Source organism: Natator depressus, chromosome 1, assembly GCF_965152275.1.
Source record: "Natator depressus isolate rNatDep1 chromosome 1, rNatDep2.hap1, whole genome shotgun sequence".
Classification (NCBI taxonomy): Eukaryota; Metazoa; Chordata; order Testudines; family Cheloniidae; genus Natator; species Natator depressus.
The window spans coordinates 265,986,556-266,013,833 of record NC_134234.1 but is presented as its reverse complement, the minus strand read 5'-3'; the positions used below and the strand labels follow the sequence as shown (position 1 = coordinate 266,013,833).

General features: G+C 40.8%; 1 protein-coding gene across 8 annotated transcripts in view; it reads left to right on the top strand.

Annotated features, from left to right (window-relative positions):
• VEZT (vezatin, adherens junctions transmembrane protein) overlaps positions 1-25,418 on the top strand; it is an 86,593-nt gene extending 61,175 nt beyond the window's left edge. For 2 of the 8 annotated variants that reach the window (XM_074941885.1, XM_074941888.1), the window contains exons 7-12: positions 5,420-5,567; positions 12,935-13,266; positions 14,394-14,587; positions 16,455-16,555; positions 17,610-17,817; positions 24,535-25,408. In XM_074941885.1, coding sequence (XP_074797986.1) covers positions 5,420-5,567; positions 12,935-13,266; positions 14,394-14,587; positions 16,455-16,555; positions 17,610-17,817; positions 24,535-25,112 — 1,561 coding nt within the window. In that variant the 3' untranslated portion in view covers positions 25,113-25,408. Of the gene's footprint in view, positions 1-5,419; positions 5,568-12,934; positions 13,267-14,393; positions 14,588-16,454; positions 16,556-17,609; positions 17,818-23,815; positions 24,139-24,534 lie in introns of all 8 variants that reach the window. The other 6 variants (XR_012637576.1, XM_074941883.1, XM_074941882.1 and 3 more) reach the window with 6 other exon arrangements.
• The last annotated feature ends 1,860 nt before the right edge of the window (positions 25,419-27,278 follow it).

Sequence of the window (27,278 nt, the reverse complement as noted above, 5' to 3'; positions counted from 1 at the left end):
AACACTTGATACCCACCACAAAGTAAAACTATTACAAAGCACAGATTAATCAGAGAAACTCAGTGCATGTAATGTATACAACATATTCTGAAAAGAGCAGGCATTCGTTAAAGTTTGAAATCGTTCAAGCCTCTAACTCAAAATCCTAAAAATATTGAAGCACAGGACTGGCAAACACTAGGGAGGAGACAAATAGAAAGCTTTCAGTGTTCACAGAATACCAAATAGTAGGGTTGGTAATAAAAGTATTACCATGTACCTACCAGTACACCCCTGGCCCCCAAATCTACTACAGAGGGCATGGAACTGAGTGAGCAAGAAAGTTGGGCATCAGAAGAGAAGGGGATTCTGGAACTGGTGATTTGGTAGGAGGTGGTGGGGTGAAATGAGGCTATTGTACATAGGGTATAGTATATCTAAAATGTCTGCTGCCCATGGTGGTGGCTTCCATATTATGTTCTCATAACCCACATTCTCTTTTTTTTTTTTCTTTTTTTTTTTTTTTTTTTTTTTGTGGCTCATGGGGAGAGGAAGCAGGATGTAGCTGATGACACTCAGACCTACTTATCTTTTACTACATACAGCCACCACCAAGACAGCCCAGGAGTGGGACTAAATCAGCTCATGGATGGAAGAACAGCTGGTTGAATCTGAGTAAGACAGAGTTTATGTTGGTGGGCAGAGGAAAGCACACAGAAGAGTTTGTAGCCACGGTGCATTCTCCTTTGGGTTGAAAGCACATATCCACAATTGATCAATTCAGACTGTAGTGTAGGCATGTTCCAGTAGTCCTGGCTGACATTAATCTCTAACGTAGCAGCCTCTGTGAGTAATGCTTTCTCCAGTTGGCTAGCAGACTCTGTCCCATCCTGGTGGACTGTGACTTAGCCTCAGCTATTCAAACGTCTGTCAACCCCTTTCTGGACTGCAGCAATGCAAGATACCTGTGTGACGGGTTGGATCACAGAACCCCCTTGGGGCTTCCAACTGATGTGCCAAGACTACTTCTGCCTCTGCTTTCCCTGCCAGCTTGGGACTCCAGAGCCCTGCCTGGCTGTGCCAGACATGCTTGCCGGCCACAAACACAGACCCAGGCCTGAACCACATCCCACAAACTGCCAGCTTAACTGAAAGCAGCTTAAGAAGTGTTCCTGTCTTTAACACTTAGATGCCCAACTCTCAATGGGGTCCAAATCCCAAATAAATCCATTTCCCCCTGTATAAAGCTTATACAGGGTAACCTCATAAATTGTTCCCCCTCTATAACACTGATAGAGAGAGATGCACAGCTGTTTGCCCCCCCCCCCCACATATTAATACAGGGTCAGCAACCTTTCAGAAGTGGTGTGCCGAGTCTTCATTTATTCACTCTAATTTAAGGTTTCGCATGCCAGTAATACATTAATGTTTTTAGAAGGTCTCTTTCTATAAGTCTATGATGTATAACTAAACTATTGTTGTATGTAAAGTAAATAAGGTTTTTAAAATGTTTAAGAAGCTTCATTTAAAATTAAATTAAAATGCAGAGACCCTTCCCCCCAGACCCGGGCAGTGTGAGTGCCACTGAAAATCAGCTCACGTGCCGCAGGTTGCCTACCCCTGTATTAATAGATACGCTGGGTTAATTAATAAGTAAAAAGTGATTTTATTAGATACAGAAAGTAGGATTTAAGTGGTTCCAAGTAATAACAGACAGAACAAAGTGAGTTACCAAGCAAAATAAAATAGAACACGCAAGTCTATGTCTAATACAGTAAGAAAACTGAATACAGATAAAACCTCACCCTCAGAGGTGTTCCAGTAAGCTTCCTTTTACAGACTAGTCTCCTTCTAGTCTGGGTCCAGCAATCACTCGCATCTTCTGAGGTTACTGTCCTTTGTTCCAGTTTCTTTCAGGTATCGTTTGGGGGTGGAGAGGCTATCTCTTGAGCCAGCTGAAGACAAAATGGAGGGGTCTCCCAGGCATTTAAATAGACTTTCTCTTGTGGGTGGATACCCCTCCCTCCCTCTGTGTAGAATTCCAGCTACAAGATGAAGTTTTGGAGTCACGTGGGCAAGTCACATGTCCATTCATGACTCAGAACGTACAGGTAGCAGCCATGGTTCACATGCTACCGTGAACGTCCTCACATAGACTTCTTATGTGGATTGGAGCCTTCCAAGATCCGTTGTCCGTTAAGTGCTTCTTGACTGGGCACTTAACTTGCAAATTCCTTTCTAAAGAAGCTGACCAAATACCTTATTAAGGTTATTTAAAATCAAACAAGTATACGGCCAATATTCATAACTTTGAATACAACAAAGACACATGCATACAAATAGGATGAATCTATTCAGTAGATCATAACCTTTACATAGATATGTTACATGGCATATGTAGCATAAAACATATTGCAGTTATGTCATATATACATTCTTAAGCATATTTCTATAAAGCCTTATGGGGTGCACCATCACAACCTGGGTATGAAGCCTTCATTGCTTAGGCAACTCCAACTAATGCAGAATACTGCAGTATGTCTGCTCAGCAACACAGGCTACCACAAACACATTAAAATTGTTGTCCTCTCTCAACGCTAGTTTCCCATAGAATATTAAGTCAAGTTCTGAGTCCTTACCCTCAAAGTACACCATGGCCTGGGTCCAGAATACCTAAAATATCACCTACGTTTCCAGGATGAAGGCCATGGTTGACAACTCTGGTCCTAAGGCGTGGAATTCTCTACTATAAGGGTAAAGCTTGCCAGTTCAGGAGACAGAACTTTCTTGGAGGCTTGCTTGAGACTGTGGAACAAACTCCCACAGGAACTAAGGACCATCACAAACCTCACCACCTTCTGCTCCAAGAGCAAGGTGCACTTCTTCAACCTGCCTTCTCTAACTTATCTCCCACTTCGGAGAGGATGAAAGAGAATGAACCACATGTGACAGATGGAAGTCATGTCCTGTAATACACCACTGGAAGTTGCTCAGATATGTGTGTACGCTGAGAGCAGAATAAGAACCTATTTAAAATAGTGCAGAATAGAATAGAATTTGAATAGTCCAAGATGCCAGTATTTGTATACAGATTTAACGTGAATATACTGTTTTGTTCCATTTTTAGAAAGTACATTACCCTTAGTAGCAAAGGTGTTAGATTCACTTCATTTTAAAGACAAGATTCCATAGACTAATATAACCCAAAACAATGTGACTTTGCTGTGAGGTACTTCAACATCTATATTGTGATTTTTTTGATAACATTAAAGCCTTGCAGTTGAAAAAAAGGACTATAGGGTGCTACTTCAGTATTGTGGTTGTAACCTGACATAATTTGGAACTGAAATGTTACTCTTGATATCCTGTTATTTGCATCATTGCTTGTCTGTCTATAGCCTCGCAAAACCCCAGACCAGTTTTCCAGCTGTTCCTAAATTTTTTGTGGTAGTGAAGCCATTGACTCACCACAAAAATGTTTACTTCAGATTTGTATAGTATCATTGACCCTATGGAGGATTTGCCATCCTTTAATGCTATGGTTCATTACTTCTACTTCACCATTCTTGTATTTATTGACATTAAACTTTATTTAGCTTCTATATTCGTAAGAATATTTTCCTACAAAGGGTTTTTGGTAGATGAAGGTATGTTCTTTTTTCTGTGCAATACAATACATTGAAAAGTACTGCATCTATTATGTAGTCTATGGAATTTGGACGATCTTAGCAGTTTCCTATAAATTGGCACAGATGGTTTATGAAGCCCATTACTGTCTTTAGCATGCAGAGCTAAGTATTTTAAGTTTTCAAAAATCAAGTGAAAATAGCTTGTTTGCTCGAAGGAAAATTTAAAATGTGACTGCATAACTATAGCCTCATTCAACAGAGACCTCACCCTTTATGCCCAACTTCACTATTCATGGTACATTAAAACACCTGTATTTCTGGTGACATAAACCTGGTAGCATGATTCTCTGATATACTTTGTACCCCTCATCTTCCCAAACAAAAAAAAAACAGGCACATGTGCTATTTTTGGAGAAACCTGAGTAATTGGTGTTGAGACAGGGAACCTGCAGATTTAAGTATTACAGTAGAAACTCACTAAGGGTATGTCTACATTGCAATTAAAAACCCTTGGCTGACTCAAGCCAACTGACTAGTGCTTGCAGGGCTCAGACTAAGGGACCATTTAATTGTAGTGTAGACATTTGGGCTTGTGCTGCAGCCTGAGCTCTGGGTCCCTGTGCTCTCACAAGGTACTAGAGCCTAAATGTCTACACTGTAATCAAACAGCCGCTTAGCCTGAGTCAGGTGGCATGGGCTAGCCATAGGCTTTTTAATATCAGTGTAGACATAACCCTTTGGATCTGATCCAAAGCCCATTGAAGTCAATAGAAAGACTCCCACTAATTTCAGTGTGCTTTGAATCAGTCCTTAAGGCCCCAAGCCTGCAAGCGTTTTTCTGTGTGCTTAACTTTATGCCCCTGAGAAGTCCCATTTGAGCAGTTACTTCAATGGGATTACCCACATGCATAAGGGTAAGCACGTTCTTAAGTATTTGTATGATCATGTTGATAACTGTGAAACCCATTGCTAATCACCTCATTTTCCAAATGATTAAGTAGGTGAATATAATGTAACAAAGATACTGCATCACAAAATATGCTTTCATTTATTTTGACTTATCGTTTGACAATAATATATTGTAGCTACTACAGAAGTAGGTACTCTGGTATACTACGTTCACAAAGTGTATTAAAGAAATTAAGTTTTAGTGACATGCGATCTTACTATACACCATGTTATAGCTGAGAAATTTGTGAGACTCATCAATTTTATGCATCAGCAATGTAAAAATTTGGGTTTGTCTACTATTCATGTAAGAAATTTCAAATAATTACTTTTTAAAAACCTGCAGATATGTGATTTGCTTTAACATTGATCATCCTCCACAAAAAAGAATTCATAGGGAAATCTCCTATCCTGGTTATCCTGACTTCTATAAAACACACAAACCATGAAACGTTCATTACCCAAAATTTTCTTGTCTCTGGCAATATTGCTCTTAACTTGTTGAACGTGTACTTTTTAATTTTAAGGCTGTCATTAAAGTTTATTGTGAACTAGCTTGTTGATGGTTTGGCAGAGATTTCCTCAATTAAAAGGAATGCAGCAATTATTTATTAGCTCTTTATTATCTTTATTGTTTCAGTACCTTTGTCTACAACTTATTGTACACATTTGAGCCTTCAAAACCTATACAATGAGTAAGGTTGTACGATGATCACTTAAAACTGGACTTGGACTGCATGTGCTCTCCAGTAACTTGCCAGAAAGATCCTTAGTAATTGGAGATTATTAGTTGCTTTGCCTGTCTCCCCACCCTCCATTTAGTACAAAGGCTTCTTTGTTAACTGCTTTAACTCTGACTAAACCTACCCTCTGAATGCGGAGAGTGACAACGTGACCAACTATATCTGTGTAGTTCCTTTTAAGGAACTGGGTCTGGGTCTGAGTGAAGAGCAGGTGTCCGAAGAGGAGGCGCACAACCTCACAGATGGCTTCAGCCTGCCTGCACTCAAGGTAATCCATCCTAGAAGGGAGAATGCATGCTTACGTATACAGACGCATGCAAATCCATTTCAGTTGTGGCAATGCCCTGCTGTTTCTTGTTTCAGATATCTGATTTTTCTCCCCCTACTTGTGTCGGTCTGTAGTAATAGAATACATTTAAAGAGCCCTGAGTGAGATTCGTGAATGCTCCAGAAGCTCATCTTGCATATTTTTACAACTATTGGCTTTTCAGAGGATTTCATTTAACATTTAATTAAAGAAATGATGTGCAGTGCAGAATAGGGTGTTGAGTTGTCTAAATCATTCTTTTATTTAATAAAAAAAAATTGCCATTCACAAATCAGTCTCTTCCCAAATGTTGTATTTAAAGCTATGATTTAATTTAATCAGTGATGATGAAAAAGTCCATAAAGTAATTTCTCAATTTGTACATGTCTCTTGGCTAATCCCTTGCTACTCATCTTGACTTGAACAAAAAGAGAGACATTCCAAAGATGTATGTTGCTGGTAATTGAAAATGGAAAAAGCCGCATTTATTTATGCTGTAGGGTTCATAAGCTGGACACTCATAAGCATCATGAATCAGTGTGCTACTCTGATCTCTGAAAAATGTTTAACTAAAGAGAATGGCAGACATCTAATGATCTTTAAACTAGGAATTTGGGCAAGATGATTGGGAGATGCTCATTTAATCTCCACATCTAATTCTAATATTGAGTGGGAGGAAAATCAAGTAAAAGAGGATACAGCAATGGAGAGAAGAAAAACAGAGGGTAGGAGAATGGACAAGAGGAAAGATAGTGTTAATCCCAATGACAGTAACAGCCAGGTAGGTGATACTGGTAGTAAAATGACTGTACCTCATCAGGAGGAATCTGAATGAAGCCAAGCAGAAACAATTAAAATGTCTGCACACCAATGCAAGGAGCCTGTGTAACAAAATGAAGGAACTAGAACTGCTGCAGAAAGTGAAACCAGATATTATAGTGATAACTCCTATTCCACCATGTTTCCGTTATGACTGAAAGGCAGGTATTGATGGGTATGTGCTGTTCAGTGAAGACAGAAATAAAGGTAAAGGTGGTGGAGTAGCGTTGTATATTAATGAGGAGTAGACTGAAAAGAAATTAGAAGTGATGGAATGGATAAAACAAAATCTGTTTTGAGTCAAAATCACTTTGGGGAAGAAAGGTAACAGACGCTCCACCGGGATAGCACTTGGGATCTGCGACAGATCCTGAGGGTCTGATTTGGATATAGAAAGAGATCTCATTAATATTTTTAATTAAATATTACTGGGAAGTGTGTGATTATAGAAGACTTTAATTTCCCAAATGTAGATTGGAGGACAAGTGCTACTAATAATGGTAGGGCACAGATATTCCTGGATGTGATAGCTGACAGATTTCTTCACCAAATAGTCACTGAACCAACAAGAGGGGATGACATTTTGAATTTAGTATTGGTAAGTAGTGAGGACCTCAGAGAAGAATTGGCTGTACAGGACAACCTTGGCTAGAATGATCATGATTTAACTCAGTTTAAACTAAATGGAAGGATTCACAAAAATAGGTCGGTAACTCGAGTCCTTGATTTCAAAAGGACAAACTTTAAACAATTAAGGGAATTAGTAAGGGAAGTGGACTGGACTGAAGAACTCAAGTATCTGAATGTGGAGGAGGCTTGGAGTTAGCTTATGGAACTTTGACTTACAGTATCTGGAGCCTGCACCCCAGCAAGGGGCAAAAAATCATTGGGAAGTGAAATTTTGTTCAAACTGGATGGGCAGGCACCTCAAACAGGTTATTAAGAGAAAGCAAAAAGCCAACTAGGAATGGAAGAAGAGATGGATCAGCAAGGAAAACTGCCTCTTGCAGGTTAGAAAGTTGTAGGGAAAAAGTGAGGTCTGCCAAAAGCCAAGCAGAGCTGAACCTTGCAAAGGAAATTAAAACCAACAATAAAAGTTCTCTAACCATATAAATAAAAAGAAAACAAGGAAAGAAAAGAAGTTGGACCACTAAGCACTGAGTGTTGGGTAGAGATTAAAGAAAATTTAGGTATGGCCTAGCACCTAAATGAATACTTTGCCTCAGTTTTCAATAAGAGTAATGAGGAGTTTGGGGACAGTGGCAAAATGGCTAATGGGAACTAGGATATGGAAGTAGAAATTACCACATACAAGCTAAAAGCCAAATTCAATCAGCTTAATGGGACATCCAAGAATATTAAAGGAACCAACACATGAAATTGCAAGCCCCACAGGAAAGATTTTCAACGAATACATAAACTTGGACATCATACCCTATGACTGCAAACATAGTACTTATATTTAAGAAAGGAAAATACATGATCTGGGCAACTATAAGCCTGTTAGTTTGACCTTAATTGTATGTCAGGTCTTAGAACAAATTTTGACAGAGAGAGTGGTTAAGGACATAGAGGTAAATGATGACTGGGATAAAATACAGCATGGTTTTACAAAAGGTATCGTTCAGACCAACGCAATCTCTTTCTTTGAGAAAATAACTGATTTTGTGGACAAAGGAAATGCAGTAGATCTATTTTACCTGGATTTCAGTAAAGCATTTGTTACAGTTCCACATGGGAAATTATTAGTTACATTGGAGAAGATGGCGATTAATATGAGAATTGAAAGGTGCTTAAGGAACTAGTTAAAAGGAAGACTAAAATGGGTCATTCTGTGAAAGGCGAACTGTCAGGCTGGAGGGAGATTACTGGTGGAGTTTCTCGAAGTTCAGTCTTGGGACCAATCTTATTTAACATTTTCATTAATGACCTTGGTACAAAAAGTGGGAGTGTGCTAATAAAATTTGTGGATGACACAAAGTTGGGGAGATATTGCCAATATGGAAGAGCACCAGAATATCATACAACCTTGAAAACTGGGAGTAATAGAAATGGGATGAAGTTTAATAGTGCAGGGTCATGCACTGAGAGATTAACAAGAGTTTTTGCTATGAGCTGGGGACTTATCAGCTAGAAGTGACAGAGAAGGCGAAAGATGTTCAATCACAGGATGACTGTGAGCTGTGGCCATGAAAAAAGCTAACGCAATCCTTGGATGCATTAGGTGCGGTATTTCCAGTAGAAACAGGGAAGTGTTATTACCATTATACAAGGCACTGGGGAGACCTCATCTGGAATATTGTGTGCAGTTCTGGTCTCCCATGTTCAAGAAAGATGGATTCAAACTGGAACAGGTGCAGAGAAGGTCTACAAGGATAATTAGGGGAATGAACAACCTGCCTTAATAAAGGACACTTAAGGAGCTTGGCTTGTTTAGCCTACCAAAATGAGGGCTGAGGTGAGATATGATTGCTCTCTACAAATACGTCAGAGGGATAAACACCAGGAAGGGAGAGGAGATATTTAGGATAAGGGCTAGTGCAGGCACAAGAACAAATGGATATAAACTGGCCATCAAGAAGTTTAGGCTTGATATTAGGCAAAGGTTTATAACCATCAGGGGAGTGAAGTTCTAGAACAGCCTTTCAAGGGTAGCAGTGGGAGCAAAAAAGGTTAATTGTTTCAAGATTGAGCTTATTAAGTTTATGGAGAGGAGTGTATGATGAGATTGCCTAAAATGGCATATGGCCCATCCGCGACTGCTATTAGCAAATATCTCCAACAACTGGAGATGAGACACTAGATGGGGAGGGCTCTGAGTTACTACAGAGAATTCTTTCCCATGTTTTCTGGCTGGTGGGTAATGCCCATATGTTCATGGTTTAACTGATCACCATGGTTTAACTGATCACCAAAAATTTTCTGCCAGGTTAGATTGGCAGAGACCCTGGCGGGGTTTCACCTTCCTCTGCAGCATGGGGCATATGTCACTTGCAGGTTTGAACTAGAATGAATATTTGATTCTCTGTAACTTGAAGTCTTTAAATCAAAATTTGAGGACTTCAGTAACTTAGCCAGAGGTTATGGGCCTATTACAGGAATGGATGGGTGAAGTTCTGTGGCCTGCAATTTGGAGGAAATCAGACTGGATGACATGATGGTCCCTTCTGGCCTTTGAGTCTGAGTCTTTCTTCTTTTGAGAAATTGAATATCCCAAGTTTGCATGAGTAAATGTGTGCTATTGAAAGAAGATCCCATCTCTTCAAAAGTCGGGTTTTCAAATCAGGCATTTTTTTGTTTTATTATCTAGAAAAATGCATTATTGTTTGACTTTTGTGTGAGTTTTATTGTGTTATATTTTGTTCAGTAATCTCAGAACTTAATTTCTTTTGTCCTGGCAGTAAATATTGTCAGAAATAGAGACTGATAAGCTTTGAGGCTTAATTTTGAATAGACAGCTTTGCTAAATGGTACCCTTTGGTTTTCATAAATTGCTGTTCTAGTAGGAATTATGCAGACCAAGTTACTTTTCCACTCTTCGTTGGGCAGCAGAAGCCATAATTGTCATAATTTGTAAATGCTTCCAAACCCAGGCTTTGTTTATATGCATCTTTCACTGGTTTAACTAAAATGAATTTTTAAATTGATTTAAACCACTGCAAACCCCATTGTGGACACTTAAAATCAGTTAATAACTGTCTTATAGCAATTTTAGCTTAATTCGTTAACCCATCATCTTGTAACCTGGCTGTGAAATAATTGAACAAAATGTATCGATATAAGCCAATTTTGTTTCCATATGTGGATTTTCACCAGTGTAACAAAATAGACTTAAACAATTTTACTAAAATCAGTTCAACATTTGTGTTACGAACCCTAAATTTGTGCATAGTCCTCTTGGGTGCTAGCTTCCTCCAGAAAACCTCTAATATAGTGCATTTCAGCAAAATATGTATACACATCCAGATATCTTTTAATGTTTCTTTGTCATTCAAGCATGTCTAACCTATATCTGTAACTTTGTGTTGTGTCTCAGCCTGTGGGTGAGGAAAATCTCCTTAAACAAGAACAGTTGACAGAGTAAAAGTACTTGGTATGTGAATAAATCCTCATCACAAAACAAACATTGATTCTATCCAGAGGAAAGTATCTAGGGTAATTTGGGGCAAGTATCATTGCGTCCTAGCAACCAAATATCTGCCAATAAAAAGAGACAAAGCTTGTTCTTGACTAGAAAGGTCAGTTGCTACCCTAAACATGTTCTGGATTTCCTTTTCTCTGGCCCACATGCCTTTTTCCAGGTAGGTTTTGAATTGCTCTTTTACCAAAGTTCTCTACTTTTGTGGGCTCCCTGTTAGTCATTCACTATTTTCTCCTTTTATATTCTGTTTATATGGGCCTGTCCTCCTTTTATGTTTAACTCCTAAGCTCTGACTTCTTGTTCTGAGCTGTGTGATGATACTCTTTCCTCAGGCTGCCTCCTTTTCATTTGGCATTCTTTATAATACCCAGCCAAACCCCAGTGTTGAATACAGCGATGAGTAGGAAGTTTGTGTTGTGTAGCACTTGCCCCTGTGTTAAATTCACATCATTCTAAGTGTTACCTTCAGATAACTCCTACACCTGGAAGCAGTCATCTTTTCAATTCTTTATATTACAGAGCAATAATCTGTTTTCCAGGTGAATATATTGCTCAGCAGCTCCCCAAAGTTATTCACGCTATTAGGAAGATGTGTGTTTTGGAATGATTATCAGTCCAACCAACTAAGTTCTTATAATGGTGCTCATCACCGTGGTATCTGAGCCCCTGACTGTGATCATACGTTAGAGAGACAAGGTGGATGAGGTAATATCTTTTATTGGACCAACTTCTGTCGGTGAGAGAGAGACAAGCTTTCAAGCTTACACAGAGCTCTTCTTCAGGTCTCGAACGCTTCTCTCTCTCACCAACAGAAGTTGGTCCAACAAAAGATATTACTTCATAATATTCTGCAACCGATATAGCTACCACACTGAACATGGTCATATGTGGTGGTTGCATATCCTTAAGTGTGTCACTATTACGGACATTTTCCTTTTGCCAGTTCATGTACTGGAAAGACCACTACCCATTTACAACTGGAAATGATCTATAATTGCACTCATATAAGGCCTTTCCGCCCAGAATATCAGAAGGTTAGAGAACATTACCTGTGAACTAAATATTGTCCCTCTTCTACAGATGAGAAAATAAGATTGAGTAACTTGACCAGTTGTGGCCCTTGGGAATCAATCTGAGATCACACTCCATACTAGCCCAATTCTGATCTCTCTGTGGCCGTGTCTACACTAGCGAGCTTACAGTGGCACAGCTGTACCGAAGCGCTCCCACCGACATAGCGCTGTGCACACTACCACTTACGCCAGCAAAATTTATGTCGCTCAGGGATGTGGGTTTTTTTTTCACACCCCTGAGCAACATAAACATCACCGGCATAAGTGGTATTGTAGACATAGACTGTGTGTGGGGCTGGTGTAATGGTTAAAAGTACTATCCTCCTCCTTTTTATAAAAAAGGCATTGCCCAGAAAGGTGCTACTGTGACAGTTTTCTGAGATGTGGGCCTTGTCTAGTTTAGGAAAATGTTTTGTTTGTTTTAGTTATGTAAGATGATTCGACATCCCCATTAGCACTTAGTGTAGACACAGTTTAACACCTTTAAAATAATGTTAGCTGGTCATGAAGTAACCTATGCTTCTCTGTAGACATATAGAGGAGCACTCAAGGGTACAACAAAAATGGGTTTTGCTTCATAGTTCAATTTGAGATTCTGGAGGAATGTGAACAGTAGGATTCCTCTTTTTCACTGCCAGAGTGAGTGACCTGACAGCTACCATAAATAATTATGTGAAGAGATTATTCCATTGTTCTGCCTTTATCAATGTTTCCACATTTTAATAGTATTTGTGAAGTTACTCAGTTTTGCGCATAAAACACTAAGTCAACAGCTCAGATTTCTTAGGATTTCAAATTATATGTTGTTAATATATAGTGCTAATGGATTATCATTTCAATGCTGGGGGAGGGATATAGTAGTCAGTAACAACGTCATGGAAATGACAACTCCAAGTTATGAGGGAAGAGTCTTCTTCAGAGCAATGTCCATCCTGCTGTTGGAATCTCCTTATCTGCCCTAGGGTAGTCAGAGACTGTCCTAACTAGTGAGTCTGGCATATGGGCAAAGGAGTATTTTCCAAAGTGGGGATATGATGCGTTGGACCCCTGAAAGCCTTTTGTGTGTAAGGGAACATGTGAGACCCTCACTGAAGGAATTTACAGTCACATAAAGTGTGAGACACCCAGACTAATATGATCTTCTCGTATGCTCCCTGGCACACAGTGCTGAGCATACATTCTGTGGGAGAAGATAAAATTGTTTAAAAAGGGGATAAAATGTTTTTAAAAGTGAATGAAGAAATGCTAATGTTTTTTAACAATGAAAACCATTTGATCCTTTCTGTATTTTGTAGGTTCTGTTTCAGCTGTGGGTAGGACAGAGTTCAGAGTTCTTCAGACGATTAGCACTGCTGCTCTCTCCAGTTAATGCATCCCCCAAGCCCTTGATCACTCCAGAACGTTTGCCTCATTGTATTTTGTCTGATGTGACTCAAAGTCTACCTCAAACTCATGCTGCCTGCTTAGAAGAGCTTAAGCGAAGCTATGAGTTTTATCGGTACTTTGAAACTCAGCATCAGTTAGGCTTGGAATGTGCAACCAAAACAAAACCAAAGTCAAGAGCTCTGAACAGCCTTCACACAGCCGTGCGCAGCTTGCAGCTCCATCTCAAGGCCCTACTGAATGAGTAAGTTTATACTATTTGAAAGAATGTGCCTGTAGTTAGAAAGCTTCAGTCTTGCGCTGCTTTGATTGTTGGTTTATATCCCAGATTGGAAAATAAAAGACAAAATTGAGGCTTGCAGCCATGCAACATAAAGGATGGGGTATATCTGTTAACGTAGGCTGGGTTATATTGGTGCTTCTGCTTCCCTGCCCATATATTAAACAGAGTTTGCCAACTGGGAAACAATTCTGGTGTATATTCCACAACTGGAGGAAGATATTTAACTAGTGTCCCTTATTTAGTAAGGAGCAACATGAGTGAGGTACAATCTTGTGAATTAGATATTTTGAAGAATTATATAATAGGGTCAATGTTAGCAGCTCTCTGGGAATCCAGAGGGGTCTGACCAGCTGCCTTTCCCTTTCGTATAAGCGATTGCACATATAACAAGTCTGTTCTGTTACAGAATTTATTTAATTGAGGTGACTGTTTCTCAGAGCAGCCTGCATCCGTTTTAAGAGGAGATGACTGGAATTAGAAGTTTTCAACTGGACTTGAAGGATTCCATTCTATTCAGGTTCTGATACTGTGCCCGTCACCATGGGATCTGAGCTTTAAACTATAACAGACACACACATTGCCAAGTATTGTGAAGCCAAAATCTCTCTGTCCTACATGGAGTTGGTTACTGTAGTTGATTGGTTAATCTTTAGATATTCTGTGGTGCTACCACCTCCTTAAAGGTGAACTGGAAAGCAAAAAGATACATTAAAACCCTCCATCTCTTTAGTCTTTTTGAATGAACCTGAAAGTATGGTTCAGTTTTGTCTGTTTTGCAACAAAAATTCCAAACATTTTGAAAGAAAATTCAACACACAATAATTATATGTTATATACCTAAAAAGATTTTTCATTGGTACAGTTAGTGAAATAACACAAAGCCATCTAAATTTAATGGATTACCATAATGAGAATGGAGGACAGGAGGAGTTTGGCTTTAAAAACATATGAAGCTGGCTAAACTACAGTTTAAGAACATGGAGGAAACAGGAGTGTCACAGGATACCAATTAAATTCAAAGCCTGAAGAAATCATGAAGTACGAGATTCAGATATGTTAGTGTGATATTTTCCTTCCCATTCATCTAGGGTAATAATTCTTGAGGATGAACTTGAAAAACTTGTTAGCTCTAAGGAAACACAAGAACTAACTTTAGAAGCCTATCAAGTCCTAGAACAGAAACTAAAGCTGATTCAGCCTCACATCCAGGCAAGCAACAGCTGCTGGGAAGAGGCCATTTCTCAGGTGGAAAAAATGGTTCGAAGAAACCCAGATAAAAAGGGTACGTTGAAAAGCTTCTTTTAGCAACCAGCTGACTGAATGTGATTAAAGAGATTTGTCTGGTTTACATTTCCAAGACTCTTTTCTAAACATGTAGCTGAGTTTTGTGTAAATTAACTTCCTGTTGCAGATAGTTTTCCAAAGTGTCCAGTTTAACATGTCGCTCCCATTTCTCCTTGATGACTTTGAAGCTTTTGACCGACAAAAGAATTTGTATAGTTATTATTTTTGAGTGCTCAAAAGTGTGCTAGGCACAAATTCAGATTGAGCTAACCTGATAACATAACACAAGTTGTTTATTTGTGAACTTTTTCTTTCCAAAGATGGACTGTATGTGAGTGGACAGGATTATTATGAGAATGAGTTCTTGAGTCACTTAAAAATAACTTACAGTGCAGAAATTACTTGTTTGTCTTTCCCCAAACAACATTTTAAATTGTACAAGAAGTGAATATATGGTGATCACAAGCTTGTGTTAGCTATTCACTTACTTTTCCTGAAAAAGAAAAGGTCTGTTCTGGGAAAAATATGATAGTGTAGTGGTCTAGGCAAAAGAAAAGGTCTGAGATAAGATCCCTAGAAACTAACAGTGACTTAGCCACTGGAATCTGAAACCAAAAATTTTGGCGTTCTTCCAGTACATTTTTGTGTGTAAAACTTTCAGAAGTTTGTTTTTTGTTGTTTAGACTCTCATTTAAATACGTTTTTATTTAAATAATGAAAAGAGAGAAGGGTTTTGACATAACTGTCCAGATTTTTTTTAATGACTGTTTAATTCATGGATGAGTAAATCACTTTATACAGAAATAGGAGTCCAATAGAGTAAACTTGAGAATCCTGCTTTTAAGTGTCAATACCCTATCCTAGTACAGGGCCTAGTAGTACTCTTGTTCTGGAAGGAGGAATTTTTCTTTACACTTGTTTTAGGTTCCAGTTCTACATCCAGTTTTTACCTCAAAATGTGAATATTTTTCCTGGTCTAGTACACTAACTTTTAGGCATTTACTGAATAGGATTTCATCAGTTGCACACTAGCCAATTCATTCAATCTTTTTTTCCCCTCTTTTTGAGACGTTGTTGTACAAAAATTGCTGTGGGGGAAGGAGGGTTTTTTTGCGGGGTGGTGTCAAGCTGCGGGGGGGAGTCGGGAGTGCCATAGTTTTTTCACTTTCCATTTTGTCCTGTAACTTTCTGAGAAATGTGTTGATTTTCAATCTGTGTTTCACAATATGCCTAAAGGAATTATGATTAATACAAATGAATATTACAATATATTTTCCTTTCTAGTGATTATCATAAATCAAGTATCTAATTTAAAAAAAATCCATGAATTTAAGCCCAAAATAACATTATTTTATTTGAAAAAGACCATTGTGCACACCGTCCTACGGTGTGATATATTAATAACTTCTTTTTAAAAAATTCAGTGCTGTGGAGACATCTAAAAGTGTCATTAGTTTCTGAGCAGCACTCCTGTTGGGCAAGCATTCTAAATATTTGGGTGGTGTTAGAAATTCTAGTTAACATCTGTAAATATTTCATGACAAACTTTCAGTTCTTAGTAACCTAATAATTAAAAAGCAAAATTGGCAAAACCGCTCAACATTCTAAACTTAAATAGGAACATAATGTATGTCGGCCAAGTTGCTGATGATTCTCAGGGGATACCCTGAAGCTTTTAGCATGTTAGTCCTTACAGTGTGCTCAGAAAGGTAATGGAATGAGTATCAGTGTCCTTTGCATTGGAGTCAGGCTCTGACTCAGTACCACACTGAACTCTTAAAGATCAGTTATCTGTTCATTTCCACACTTAATCTTTTTTTGTTTTAATCTCTTTTCTCCCACCCCCTTCCTCCCCCAACCTCCAGGCAAACCTGAATCATCTTGTGATAACACACACTGCCCCATGATACCATTACTACAGCCTGCCCTGCATATAGAGGACAAAGACCCAATCCCTGAAGAGCAGGTAAGAATAAGTGGATGCTTTCAAAGTTATATATGAATTTTGTGCTGCAAAAACATTTCCCTCATCCATTTCCTTTTTTAGCTGCTTAAGCAATGACCTTACCTCCTTCAGCAAGGTATGTAACGCAGCTAGCCAATGCCCTTTCGTTAACAGACTTATGAACTACTCTACAGCAGACAGGGTATATAGTACCTATGTGTACCACATGGCAGTGTTCCCCACCCAGGAACAAGGAGCTTTGAAATTAATTTTGAATCCAGTTCCTGCATATGCTACCTTGGAACCAGATAAAGACATCTCTAAAAAGAATGTGGATGAAGATATACATTGGTTAAAAGGCAATATATTAAATTGATTCTTACTTGCATTAACCTAACTAATCCTATATGGTTTCCATAGGCTTTGCATTTCTGAACACTTAAAATATGCTTTAACATAAACAATTCGGTGCGTTGTTTTCTCTCTCAGTTTAAGGGCACTCATTTGAAGGCTAAAGTAACTGGAAAGAGAAGTCGGCCTCAACTCAAGAATTAATTGATGGACACATTTTGAGAGAAGATGAGCCCCCTTCCCCGCCCCCTCATCACCACTTCATACTTTTCCGTGTTCAACGTGTTGATTCTGCCCTTTCTGAAGTTACCTGGTTGAACAGTTACCACTGATAAAATGAATGCGATACCCACCCCTGAATGAACTGGAGGAGGGGAGAGTAAAAAAACGATAGTCATCATATCCAATAGGAATTATGGGAAGAGTGATCCCCATCCCCAAGTCAAAATCTCCTTTTTGTATTGGTTGTTTGCACCAGAGTAAATCTGAAGTGACTCTGTGGACTTCAGTTATCTTGACTTTATCAATGTCCTTACTCCAGTTTTATATTAGTGTAACTGAGAGCAGAGTCAGGCCCCCAAACTCCTGCCATGCGAATCACGTGGGTGACTATGGACTTGGGGCCCAATCCTCCTGCTGAAGTGCTGAAATACTGCAGTACCTCAAACGGCTTGACCCTTGAGGACTATACAGATCAAAAGAGCAGTTTATTCTTTTTCCGTAGGAATTGGAAGCATATGTTGAAGATACAGATACAGACAATGAGTACAAAAGGGAGGACTTTTATTGCTTTTCCCAGGAAGAGAGAGAGAGACAAAAACGTGAGAGAGAGGAATCCAAGAGAGTGTTACAAGAACTGAAATCTGTGCTGGGATTTAGAGCTTCCGAGGCAGAGAGACAGAAATGGAAGCAGCTGTTATTTAGTGATCATGGTAAGTACTGTCTTTTTTTTTTTTTTTTTTTTTTTTAATTAATTTGACTCTAAGTAAGGGTGTGTGTCTGGTTACAATCAACTTTTGACATAGTATTGCTAGAATACATACTGCATTCAACTGTAGTAGTGCCTTTGATAGATCTGTGTGGCCCTAATTTGTTGCTCCATCTGTTCATATGACTTGTTAGCATCATTTTACTTTCCAATTAAAAAAAACAAAGAAAGGGAGTTTGGCCACTAACTTCAAGATGCTAAGAATTTGGCTCTTGGAGCAGAGAGAATTAAGCACAGCGTACAGGGAATTGCTGTATGCTTTTTCATTGCTCTCCACCAAATCTGCTCTTCAACCAGGCAGCAAATTGTTTAGAATCTTTGTAAATGATAGTACATTTTCAGGTTTAGAAGAAATACTTTTTCAATTTTATCCCAGAATTACAGAGAGACATAGAGTGAAGTGACAGGCTAGATTTTGGTATCTATTCCAAGAAAGACAGACAAAAAATATTTTTTAAAAGCCAACAATCTAATTTGTAAGTAGAAAAAGGATTCTCCTGGAGTGGCCCTCTGACAGTCGGGAGCGGACTGCTGGCAACTCTACTCACTTGTTTCTGGAGGCAGGTATATGCAAATTTTTCTTTCCAGGCAGCAGTGCATGGCTTTTAAAGAGCCAGTTTTGGCATACCATATGCCTGATTCTAGCAGTAAAACTAGCAGCTTAGTGCAGTTTCTCTCTATTTTTATTGTGAATGCTTCTGTTTTCTTCTGCCTTTTTTCCTTCTCTGGTCTTCTCTCTCACTTCTCCCCCTTTCCCTTCCCTTAAAAGAAGGCTAAGGAAAAGCACTAAAAAAAGTGCAAAAAGCACAAATCTACGAAATCTAGGTGCTCTACTTCAGAGGAAGGTGAAATACCCTTGTCCTTGCCTGCAGTGCTTCAGACAAGGGGAAGACATTTTCACATCATGGACTTGGCCAGATTTGTTGACAGTCATCTACTCTGGATGATCTAATGAGGAGACAGATGTCCCTAAAAAGGATTTCTGCAAGCCAAACAAGTCTAAGGATCTGGAATTCCCAGTATGTGAAGACAGTCACTTCCAAGTGATCCTGTCTAGCACAGAAGCACTCCAACACCTACCTTAAACTGTATGACATCAAGAAATCCAACCGTCATGTTTGGCTGTATATCCCAGATGAAAGGCTCAATCTCCAAACTAGCCAGAAAAGGAAGGACCTGTGCATTGCCTCCTTCAAAGATCCTGTGGACAAGTGCTCAGTAATAGATCAGATGCAATTATGAGGCCTCTGTTCCTGCCTTCAAAGCCACATGTGTGGTTGCATCTCTCACTCCCTCTCCCAGGTCCATCAAGCTACAATTCAAGTCAAGTCCAAAAGCAAAGGCACCAAAACGCTTCAGACACTTCTCAAGAGCAAGTTTTCCTCACTATCCTTCATCTACGCCTCATGTGATGTCACATGATTCTTTTCTACACTCATCCTTGCTCTGCACCTACGGGGTCTTACGCTCTCCTTGGCAGGCACAGTGCAATGGACTATCCACTGTATGTGACCCTCTCAGGCCTTCTTCCTCTCAGTTTGAAAAAACAAGGAGGAAGTTGGTCTGAGCTGATCAGGCTCCCAGCCCAAGTCCAGAGGTCTCAGGGCTAATGGCTGTTGTAAAATAAAGGGAAGCCTGTGTTGGATACGCTTTTGAATAGAACACCAGCAGATGCCAGTCTGCATGGATGGGGCACTCACATAGATACCAGGCCTTCTCGGGCCTTGCTCGGGAGTCCAGGAGGGAGTCCAGCATGAGTATGTCCCTCCTTGAACTAAGAGCAATGGGCCAAGTCATTCATCAGCTTCTTCCCTTCATTTCTAATCCAGCAATGGAAATAAAATGTGGCAGTTGGACATCTGCTGCATACATTAATCTCTATGGAGCGCTTGGGACTGAGGTTCTGTGCATCTCTTCCAAAGTGATGAAGGAAGGTTCGTCAGACCATCTGGGCCTGCATCCGAGGTAAACTGGAAATATCAAGAGACTGGCACAACAGAACAACTCTCACCTGGGCAACGGCAGCTGAATCCTGTAATCTTCAACAACATACTTTCAGCCTGGGACCTCTCTTGGGTGGGCCTGTTCCTATAGCAGTTCATCCCTGTAGTTCCAGGAACAGAGATTCTCTGGCTTGGGGGGCAGGAATGTTTTCATTCATGTGGTCAGTGCAGTGGATGGACTCCTGCCATTCTCGCCTTCTCACAGCAATAGCCAGAAAAATCTGGGGAGTGAAGATAATTATCATTGCTAGTCTCCCATTTTCTAAGGAACTTCTATGGCAGGGATTGGTGCTTTGTCAGAAGTCAACTTGACAGCCTGGAGACTGATGGATTGATGTTGCAGTCCTTCATCTGTTCTCTTGCATGATAGAGCTGTTTTTTCAATGTAGGACGCCTTCAAGTGTCTGGGCCTATTCAAAAATGTGGGGAATATTTTTTTGATGCTGGGAGGCCAAAAACTTGCATCATCTTCAAGTCTTCCTTGAATCCATGCTACAGCTTCACCTAGATAGCTATGGTATGGGCCTTAGTACATTTCCTTACAGATATAAGTTTTAGCCCTCAGAGACCTACCACTAATTAGCTATGAAGACACCTTGGCAGCTCATCCTCACATCTCTTGCTTTCTCAGGTAATCAAAAGTCTTAGACCAGTCTCAGGACTCAGGTACCAGCTAGTTAAATGGAATTTCACCGTGGACCTTTGTCCTCACTGAGGCCCCCTTTAAGCCACTTAGAAAAGTTTTCCACTGCTTCCTTTCTATCAAAGTCCCATTCCTCATGGCAGTTTCTTCTGGGAGAAGGGTCGGGAAAGTAAGAGAATGTTCTTGCAAGGAACCATTTTTTCAGGTATTTCCATATAGGTTTGGGTTTCAGACAGCCCCTGAAATTCTACCTCAAGTGTATTCTTCCTTGCACATCAATCTGAAGACTGTTTGTTTTATTCCTTCCTTCTGCCCTATCATTGGCGTAGTCAGAGCTCTCAAATCCTACTTGACAGGACAGTCCTTTTCTAAACGTCATGTGTCTCCTTGATGACCTGTAGTTACTACAAAATATGGTCAAAAAGAATCTAAAGTTACAGTCTCCCGATTGCTCAAGGCAGCTAACAAAGAACCCAACATTCATAAAATCATAGAATATCAGGGTTGGAAGGGACCTCAGGAAGTCATCTAGTCCAACCCCCTGCTCAAAGCAGGGCCAGTTCCCAATTTTTGCCCCAGATCCCTAAATGGCCCCCTCAGGGATTGAACTCACAACCCTGGGTTTAGCAGGCCAATGCTCAAACCACTGAGCTATCCTTCCCCCCATTGAAACACTGAGTTTTTAAAAATTCTCCTGGAGTTTGTTTGCGCTCTCTTAGCACTAACATGCGCAGAAAGAACAGAGCCTCTCCTGAAGAGGTCTGTAAAGCTACGATGTGAGTCACTTTTTCTTCACCAAGTATCAGAGAATTGGTGGTGCAGCCTCCAGAAATAAATTCTCCAGTAGCCTGTGTCTGTTTGTTTTTGTTTAGATTCTGTCAGAAATAAAAAATTAGCCTGTCAATTACTGGATAGTTTGCAACTGCTTTGACTGGTTTTTCCTGTCTCTCTACCTCTGTTCTTCTACTGCTTGCTACTTCCCAGCAATTCTTTCTGGACTAGGGGAGGAATGTTCTGTGAAAATAACCAAGAAACAGGCAAAATAGAATTGGTCTATCCAGTACCGAGTTTACAATGATGCCAATGGTGCCGCGGCATCGAGCGCCATCCCTCCTCTTACGTGTAGAGGGAGAGCTCAGCGGGCACCGGGGCTGGCACTCAGGCTGGGACAGGAGGCTGCTCCGTGGGATGCATAGAGCCACCTACAGGTAGCCCACCGCAGCCACCCCCCAGCGCTGCACCCTGGGCTTGGCGAAGGGGCCGGATCCATCCAGGGGCTGCAGCAGGGCAGTCAGGAGCAGCAGCAGCGAGAGCAGGGCCATGGCGAGGGGACCATGCCAGAGCTCTGCAGCCTCAGGTGGCCGCACCCCGACTCATCGTGCTGGGTCACTGCTCTGCGGGGCATGCATTCTGCTCTCCGGGGCTTGGCTCCCTTGGGCATCGAACTCTGCTCAGTGTCTGCGGGGCACAGATCGCAGCTCTGAGCCCCTCCCTCTGGAGCTGCTGCTGTGGCTTAGCCCTTTCCCAGCCCCTGGCGGGGAGTGGAGGGGGGCAGCCTCCCCTCCCCCCGACTCTCTGTCCTGCGTCCTCTCTGCCCTTTGTGGGCACTGCAGTCCCTTCCCCGGATCAGTTGTGGGGGGTGTCCAGGGGCTAAGCTCAGGCACCCCCTGCAGCCAGGGAAACCCACTGCTGGAGTCAGCACTAAGCCCGGACGTACACCCTGACCCTCCCCACTGCACTGCCCCTTCCAGCGCCAGATGAGCAGGAGGCAATCAGGGAGCAGCCAGACCTCAGGAGAGTGAAGTCACACACACCCTGGGTGCCAGGGATGAGTTGAGTGGATGCAACCTTGGTCCGAGCTGCATCTGGCCAAGCTGCAGCCAGGTGCGGTCTGGCCCAGTTTGCTTCAGAGAACAGGGGTGGATTGACAGCAGGAGGTGGCTCTGGAGTGGAGTGCCCGAGAGTGGCCCAACTGCGGATCGTAGAAAGGGGTCGGCTTCAGGAATAGAGGTTCAGGAGGAGCCCTGTTCTGGTAGGCTGTGTGGAGCTTCAGGTCGAGAGGGGTTGGTTCATAGAGGGGTCTGATCCAGTTTGGGCTGGAAGGTGGTCTCGTTCAATTTGGGGGTTTTGGTCTGGGGAGGAATGTTGGTCTGGGGTGGCATGTTGGTCTGGTCCAGTCCCGGAGGGAGGTGTCATTGTGGGGAGGGATGTGGGTCTGGTCCGATTTGGAGAGTTGGCCCAGTCTTTTGGGGGAACAGTTGGTCCAGATCCGAGTGTCTGTGCCTCTCTGCCTGCAGGGAAGGCCAAGCAGGGCAAGTATGAATAATGACCTTGTAAATAAAATGTCCGAGTTTTTCATATTTTTATCTTTTAAATGTTTTAAACAGTTTTAAATCCGCCCCAGTTTCATATAAAAATTTAATTCAAACCCTGGTAGTTCATATGTGAAATGTGAAGCGTGAGATAGCGGCAAGGTTCTCTTTTAGTGGGAGCAGCACCCAGTGGCTGGTGTTTTGGCCAGCTTTGGCTTTTGTTAGCTGTGTTTTATTGTATTTTTTTTTCTTTTCTAATTTATTTTATGTACACTGGTGTGCATTCTTTCAGCCCTAGGGCTGACAGTGCTGGTACCCTAGTGGCAGCCACCTCCATCTGCAACTTAAACTTGTAAATTTTGTAAATAAAACCTGTGCAGCTGTGTTCTGTGTCTGACAACTTCTGTGTCGATCTCGTATCTTTTACAGTTGTTCCCCATGGGGGCCCACAAATATGTTTGGCACCGGGCCCACAAAAAGTTAATCCAGCCCTGGGTCTGTCCCTGGGATTTGGCCCTCTACCAGTTGGGCTTTTTGCCCCCTCCATAGTTACCTAGCTTTGAAAGTATTCTTTGGGGCATGTAGGCACCAAAACTGGCTCTTAAAGGTCTGGTATGGATAGAGAAATTTGCATATTCTTGCCTCCAGAAGCAAGCTGGTAGAGATACACAGTGATTCTCTTCAGAATGGTGAAGGGGCCACTCCATTAGAAGAACAATTAACAGGTGAGGCCAAGTTGGTCGTCTGCTGCTACACTGTACTATGTGTGTGTTTGTTTTTTCAAATGTAAATCCTGAAGCATAAGTTTTCAGTGTGTTAAATGAAAATAATTACTAATGTGACAAGCATAAAAACACTCCCATGTTCAGTTAGTGAAAATAAATACTACTAAAATATAATGCAATGGAAAAAACTTAATACAGTAATCTTGTTTCCCATAAAAAGTTTGGTGTTTTCCAGAGTTATTTTCATCTCTGCTTACAGGGGTAAAGTCAGAATGGAATTAGAAAGGGAATGCCACATGGGAACCTGCTGTTGCTGCTCTTATGTATGTTCGTGCTGCTATTCTAATGGAGCTACTACAGTTTAGGGATCTGTTTGTTGGAAATGGACACTGTATCGTTTTACTATAAAGAAAGACGTCTGTTCTTCAAGAAGCAATTGTATCGTGTTGTACTAACCCCTAACACTGGGTGGAGAGACTTCCTGGCAAGCATCCCGTTGCTGGCAATGGGACTCGCTGCTACTACTAACATCGAGAGGCTAAATTAGACCACTCTTTATTTGTGAGGACAACGGATCCTACTGTATGCATACATATCTTATTTATATGTTGTGATGTATAAAATCAGCTATTACCTACAAGACATTTTTTATTGTGTTCCAGTTATCTTTACTAGATTAGATAGCTGTTGTTTAAAGGAAGACAGTTCAAATTTGTGTGAGACGCAGCAACTGCTTCTGTTTGTAATTTCCATAAAGTACATCCGCTCTATGTGAGATGATTTTTACATATGTCTCATGAGTTTTAAAGACTATGTAGAACTAGTAGCCATTACCTTCCATCTTCAGCATCCTGTTCAGAAAATACATCTTTATTTTACCTATTTTAACTCTCAGTTCCATCTCTTAAGACACACATAGCTGAGTTAGGTATGGAAGGTTACTTTTTTAGTCATAATTATATTTTTGTTCTTTTTAAGCTGCAGTGAAGCCCTTGTCTCCTGTAGAAGCAGTGGAACCCATACCTAATTTGGAATCCCCTCTGAATGCAGAAGCAGGAAAGCAGGACTGTAGCCAAACTAGTGATGATTCTGAAGAGAGAGACTCTAGCCCAAAAGCCCATGTCACTGTGAGTGAGAAAAGCAGTACTGAATATTTATATGAAGATCCTACGAAGGATGAAAACAAAGACATTGCTGCTGATGCAGGTGGCTCTCCAATGGCTGTAAAAACAACATGTTACCAGTGTGAGGGTGAAGGAGATGAAGTGGAGACAACTGGTGTGGACGGAATGGAGGTTTTACAGCCCCCTTTGAGGGACGCGTTACAATCCTCCATCAAGCAAAGGCTGGCTCAGCTCCATATATCAACAGATTTCAACTTCACATCAGGTCTGGCTGCACAGGTTGCCGCCAGATCACTTACTTTTACTACCATGCAAGAACAGACTTTTGGAGATGACGATGACGAGCAGAAGGATAAGACAGAAGAGAATGAAAACCATGTGGAAGAGAACGAGAATGAAGACAGAGGCTTTAAAAGTGAAAGAGGATTCTAAGTCCTACCTGAACTTTGTTAAACATTGTGTTGCCTACTTGAATTCCATAAAAGGCAGGTGATGTGATTGAAATAGCTCAGGCACGGATTCAGAGATGAAAATGCTGGATGGAAAAATTGAGACCTAAATGTAATGCTTACTGTTCCCGATGTACGAAGCTCTCAATAGGGCTTTCCCAGTATATTGATGATTATATGCAGGTAAGCTAAGGAGATAGAGGCTGGACCCCAGGAGTAGTCCTTTGTCTTCTTCTGATGACACCACTGGTGGATTTTGGAACTTACCTAAGTACGTTATGTTTATTTATTTATATTATATGATTTTTTTTCCTAAAAAGAAGAGAAAATGATGTTTTGAATTTCAGCATATTCTGTCATTTCCTGTATTGTTGTCACAGCAGCAGTGTTAATTATAACACTAGTCAAAGTAATTCTTTTTGAAAAACATAAACTGTGTCTCATGGTCTTCCACACCTCCTTTGCTTTGCCTATAGTGTCTGCTGTATATTTGTTAACAACCTTACGTAGTTGTAATTTCATTGGTTAAAGACCCTCCCAAACTAAAATGCAGAATTTTAAATAAAAATGTGAAAGTTGATGTGTCCTGGAGTATTGGGCTAAAGTAGTAAGAAGTTAGTCACTCTTCATATTAAGGTTCCATTTATAAATAGTGTATAAAGGATTAATAAGTAATTAATAAATGTTATAGACATGAGTAGTCTGTGTTTATGGATGGTTATAATCACATCAGTAGGTGCATATAGATGGCTAGAAGTAGCCTGTTGGACTTTATAACAATATATACCAATTCTTTTACCATTTATGAAAACACCTATTAATGATTTGTTGGCCCTTTGTAAGTGAAACCTTAATATAGGTGTGACTTAGGTTATTTACGCTGGGTTACAAAGTACAGTATTGTGTACATTTGTTCTCTTGTAGAGCTGTGGTTCGATGCTGGAGTAAATTTTTAAGCTAAGTTAAATGATTTTAAATGATTTTATTTTTTTAAATGATGTACAGTAATTTTGTTTAAATGTTAAACTTGCTTTTTCCTAATGTTCTTTCATGTTTCTCTGTATCGCAGCTATAACCTGTCTGTCTAAAAGAGACAAGCAGAGAACATGCACTTACATCCTTTCAAATTAAGCTGTATCTTGTAACCCAGTTGACACTTCAGTCTAAACATATAGTGTGGGGCTATTTGTTTCTCTCTGCAGCACTGATTTAGAGAGCAGTGAACTGTGACGTAGAAGGGGAGAGTAATGGTTTCATGGCATTGGCCTCCTGCCCTCTGACACAAAGGAAGCCCATCCTCAGAGTAAGGGCTCCATGGCTCAGGCTGAGAGGGAGCAGACACACACTGTGGATCTCTTGGACATGGATGGATTTTAATTCAGAAATCAGGCCAGTAATTACTCCTGATAACTCCTCTCTGCATCCACCAACTTCTTGGGTGTGGGGTTTGGTGCACCCATCAGCAGAGACTTAATGGCAGTAAAGTTCCTGAGGGTATTAGTTGCCATGAGGGAATGTGGAGCCAAGGGGGAGCTCAGTGGATGCTCCCGCACCTGAGACAACATCCCCTTGGTCATTTTGTAACAAGACCAAGCCTGCCCTGCAACCTTCTCCCTCCCCTGGTATTGATTTTGAGGAAACACTGTGGGTGTAAATATGTGAAGTTTCACAGCTCCTAAATGGGGAAATATTAACATGTAATGGATGGAGTAAGTGGCTCAGGATCATGGTTTACACAGTGTATCCTCTGCTGTCTTCTCCCTGTTTCTTCTGCTCCCTTGCACTCTGATTAAGGGAGGGGAATGTCTTTAAATGCTTTATTTGTCTGTGATAGTGTATTCTGTGCCCTTATTTAGGCGTATGTGGGTGGAGGCTATAGAATGAATGATGCCTAGGATACATTGTGGAAATATAGTCCTCTGCTCAACCATGATGTACTGAGCAGCTAAGCATCCCTTTTGGTAGTGGAGTCAGTTCTACCCCAGCCCTGAAAGGGGATACTGAGAAAATGGAACCGTTGATGCAATTCTCTCTATGGTAGGCAGTTGTCTTTCTAATTTTAGAACTGGTTTAAATAGACTGGGAGTGTGTGGAACGTTGTCATTCCCACTTGAAAAGAAGTCTTCCTTGCCCTTGACTTAAGACTCTC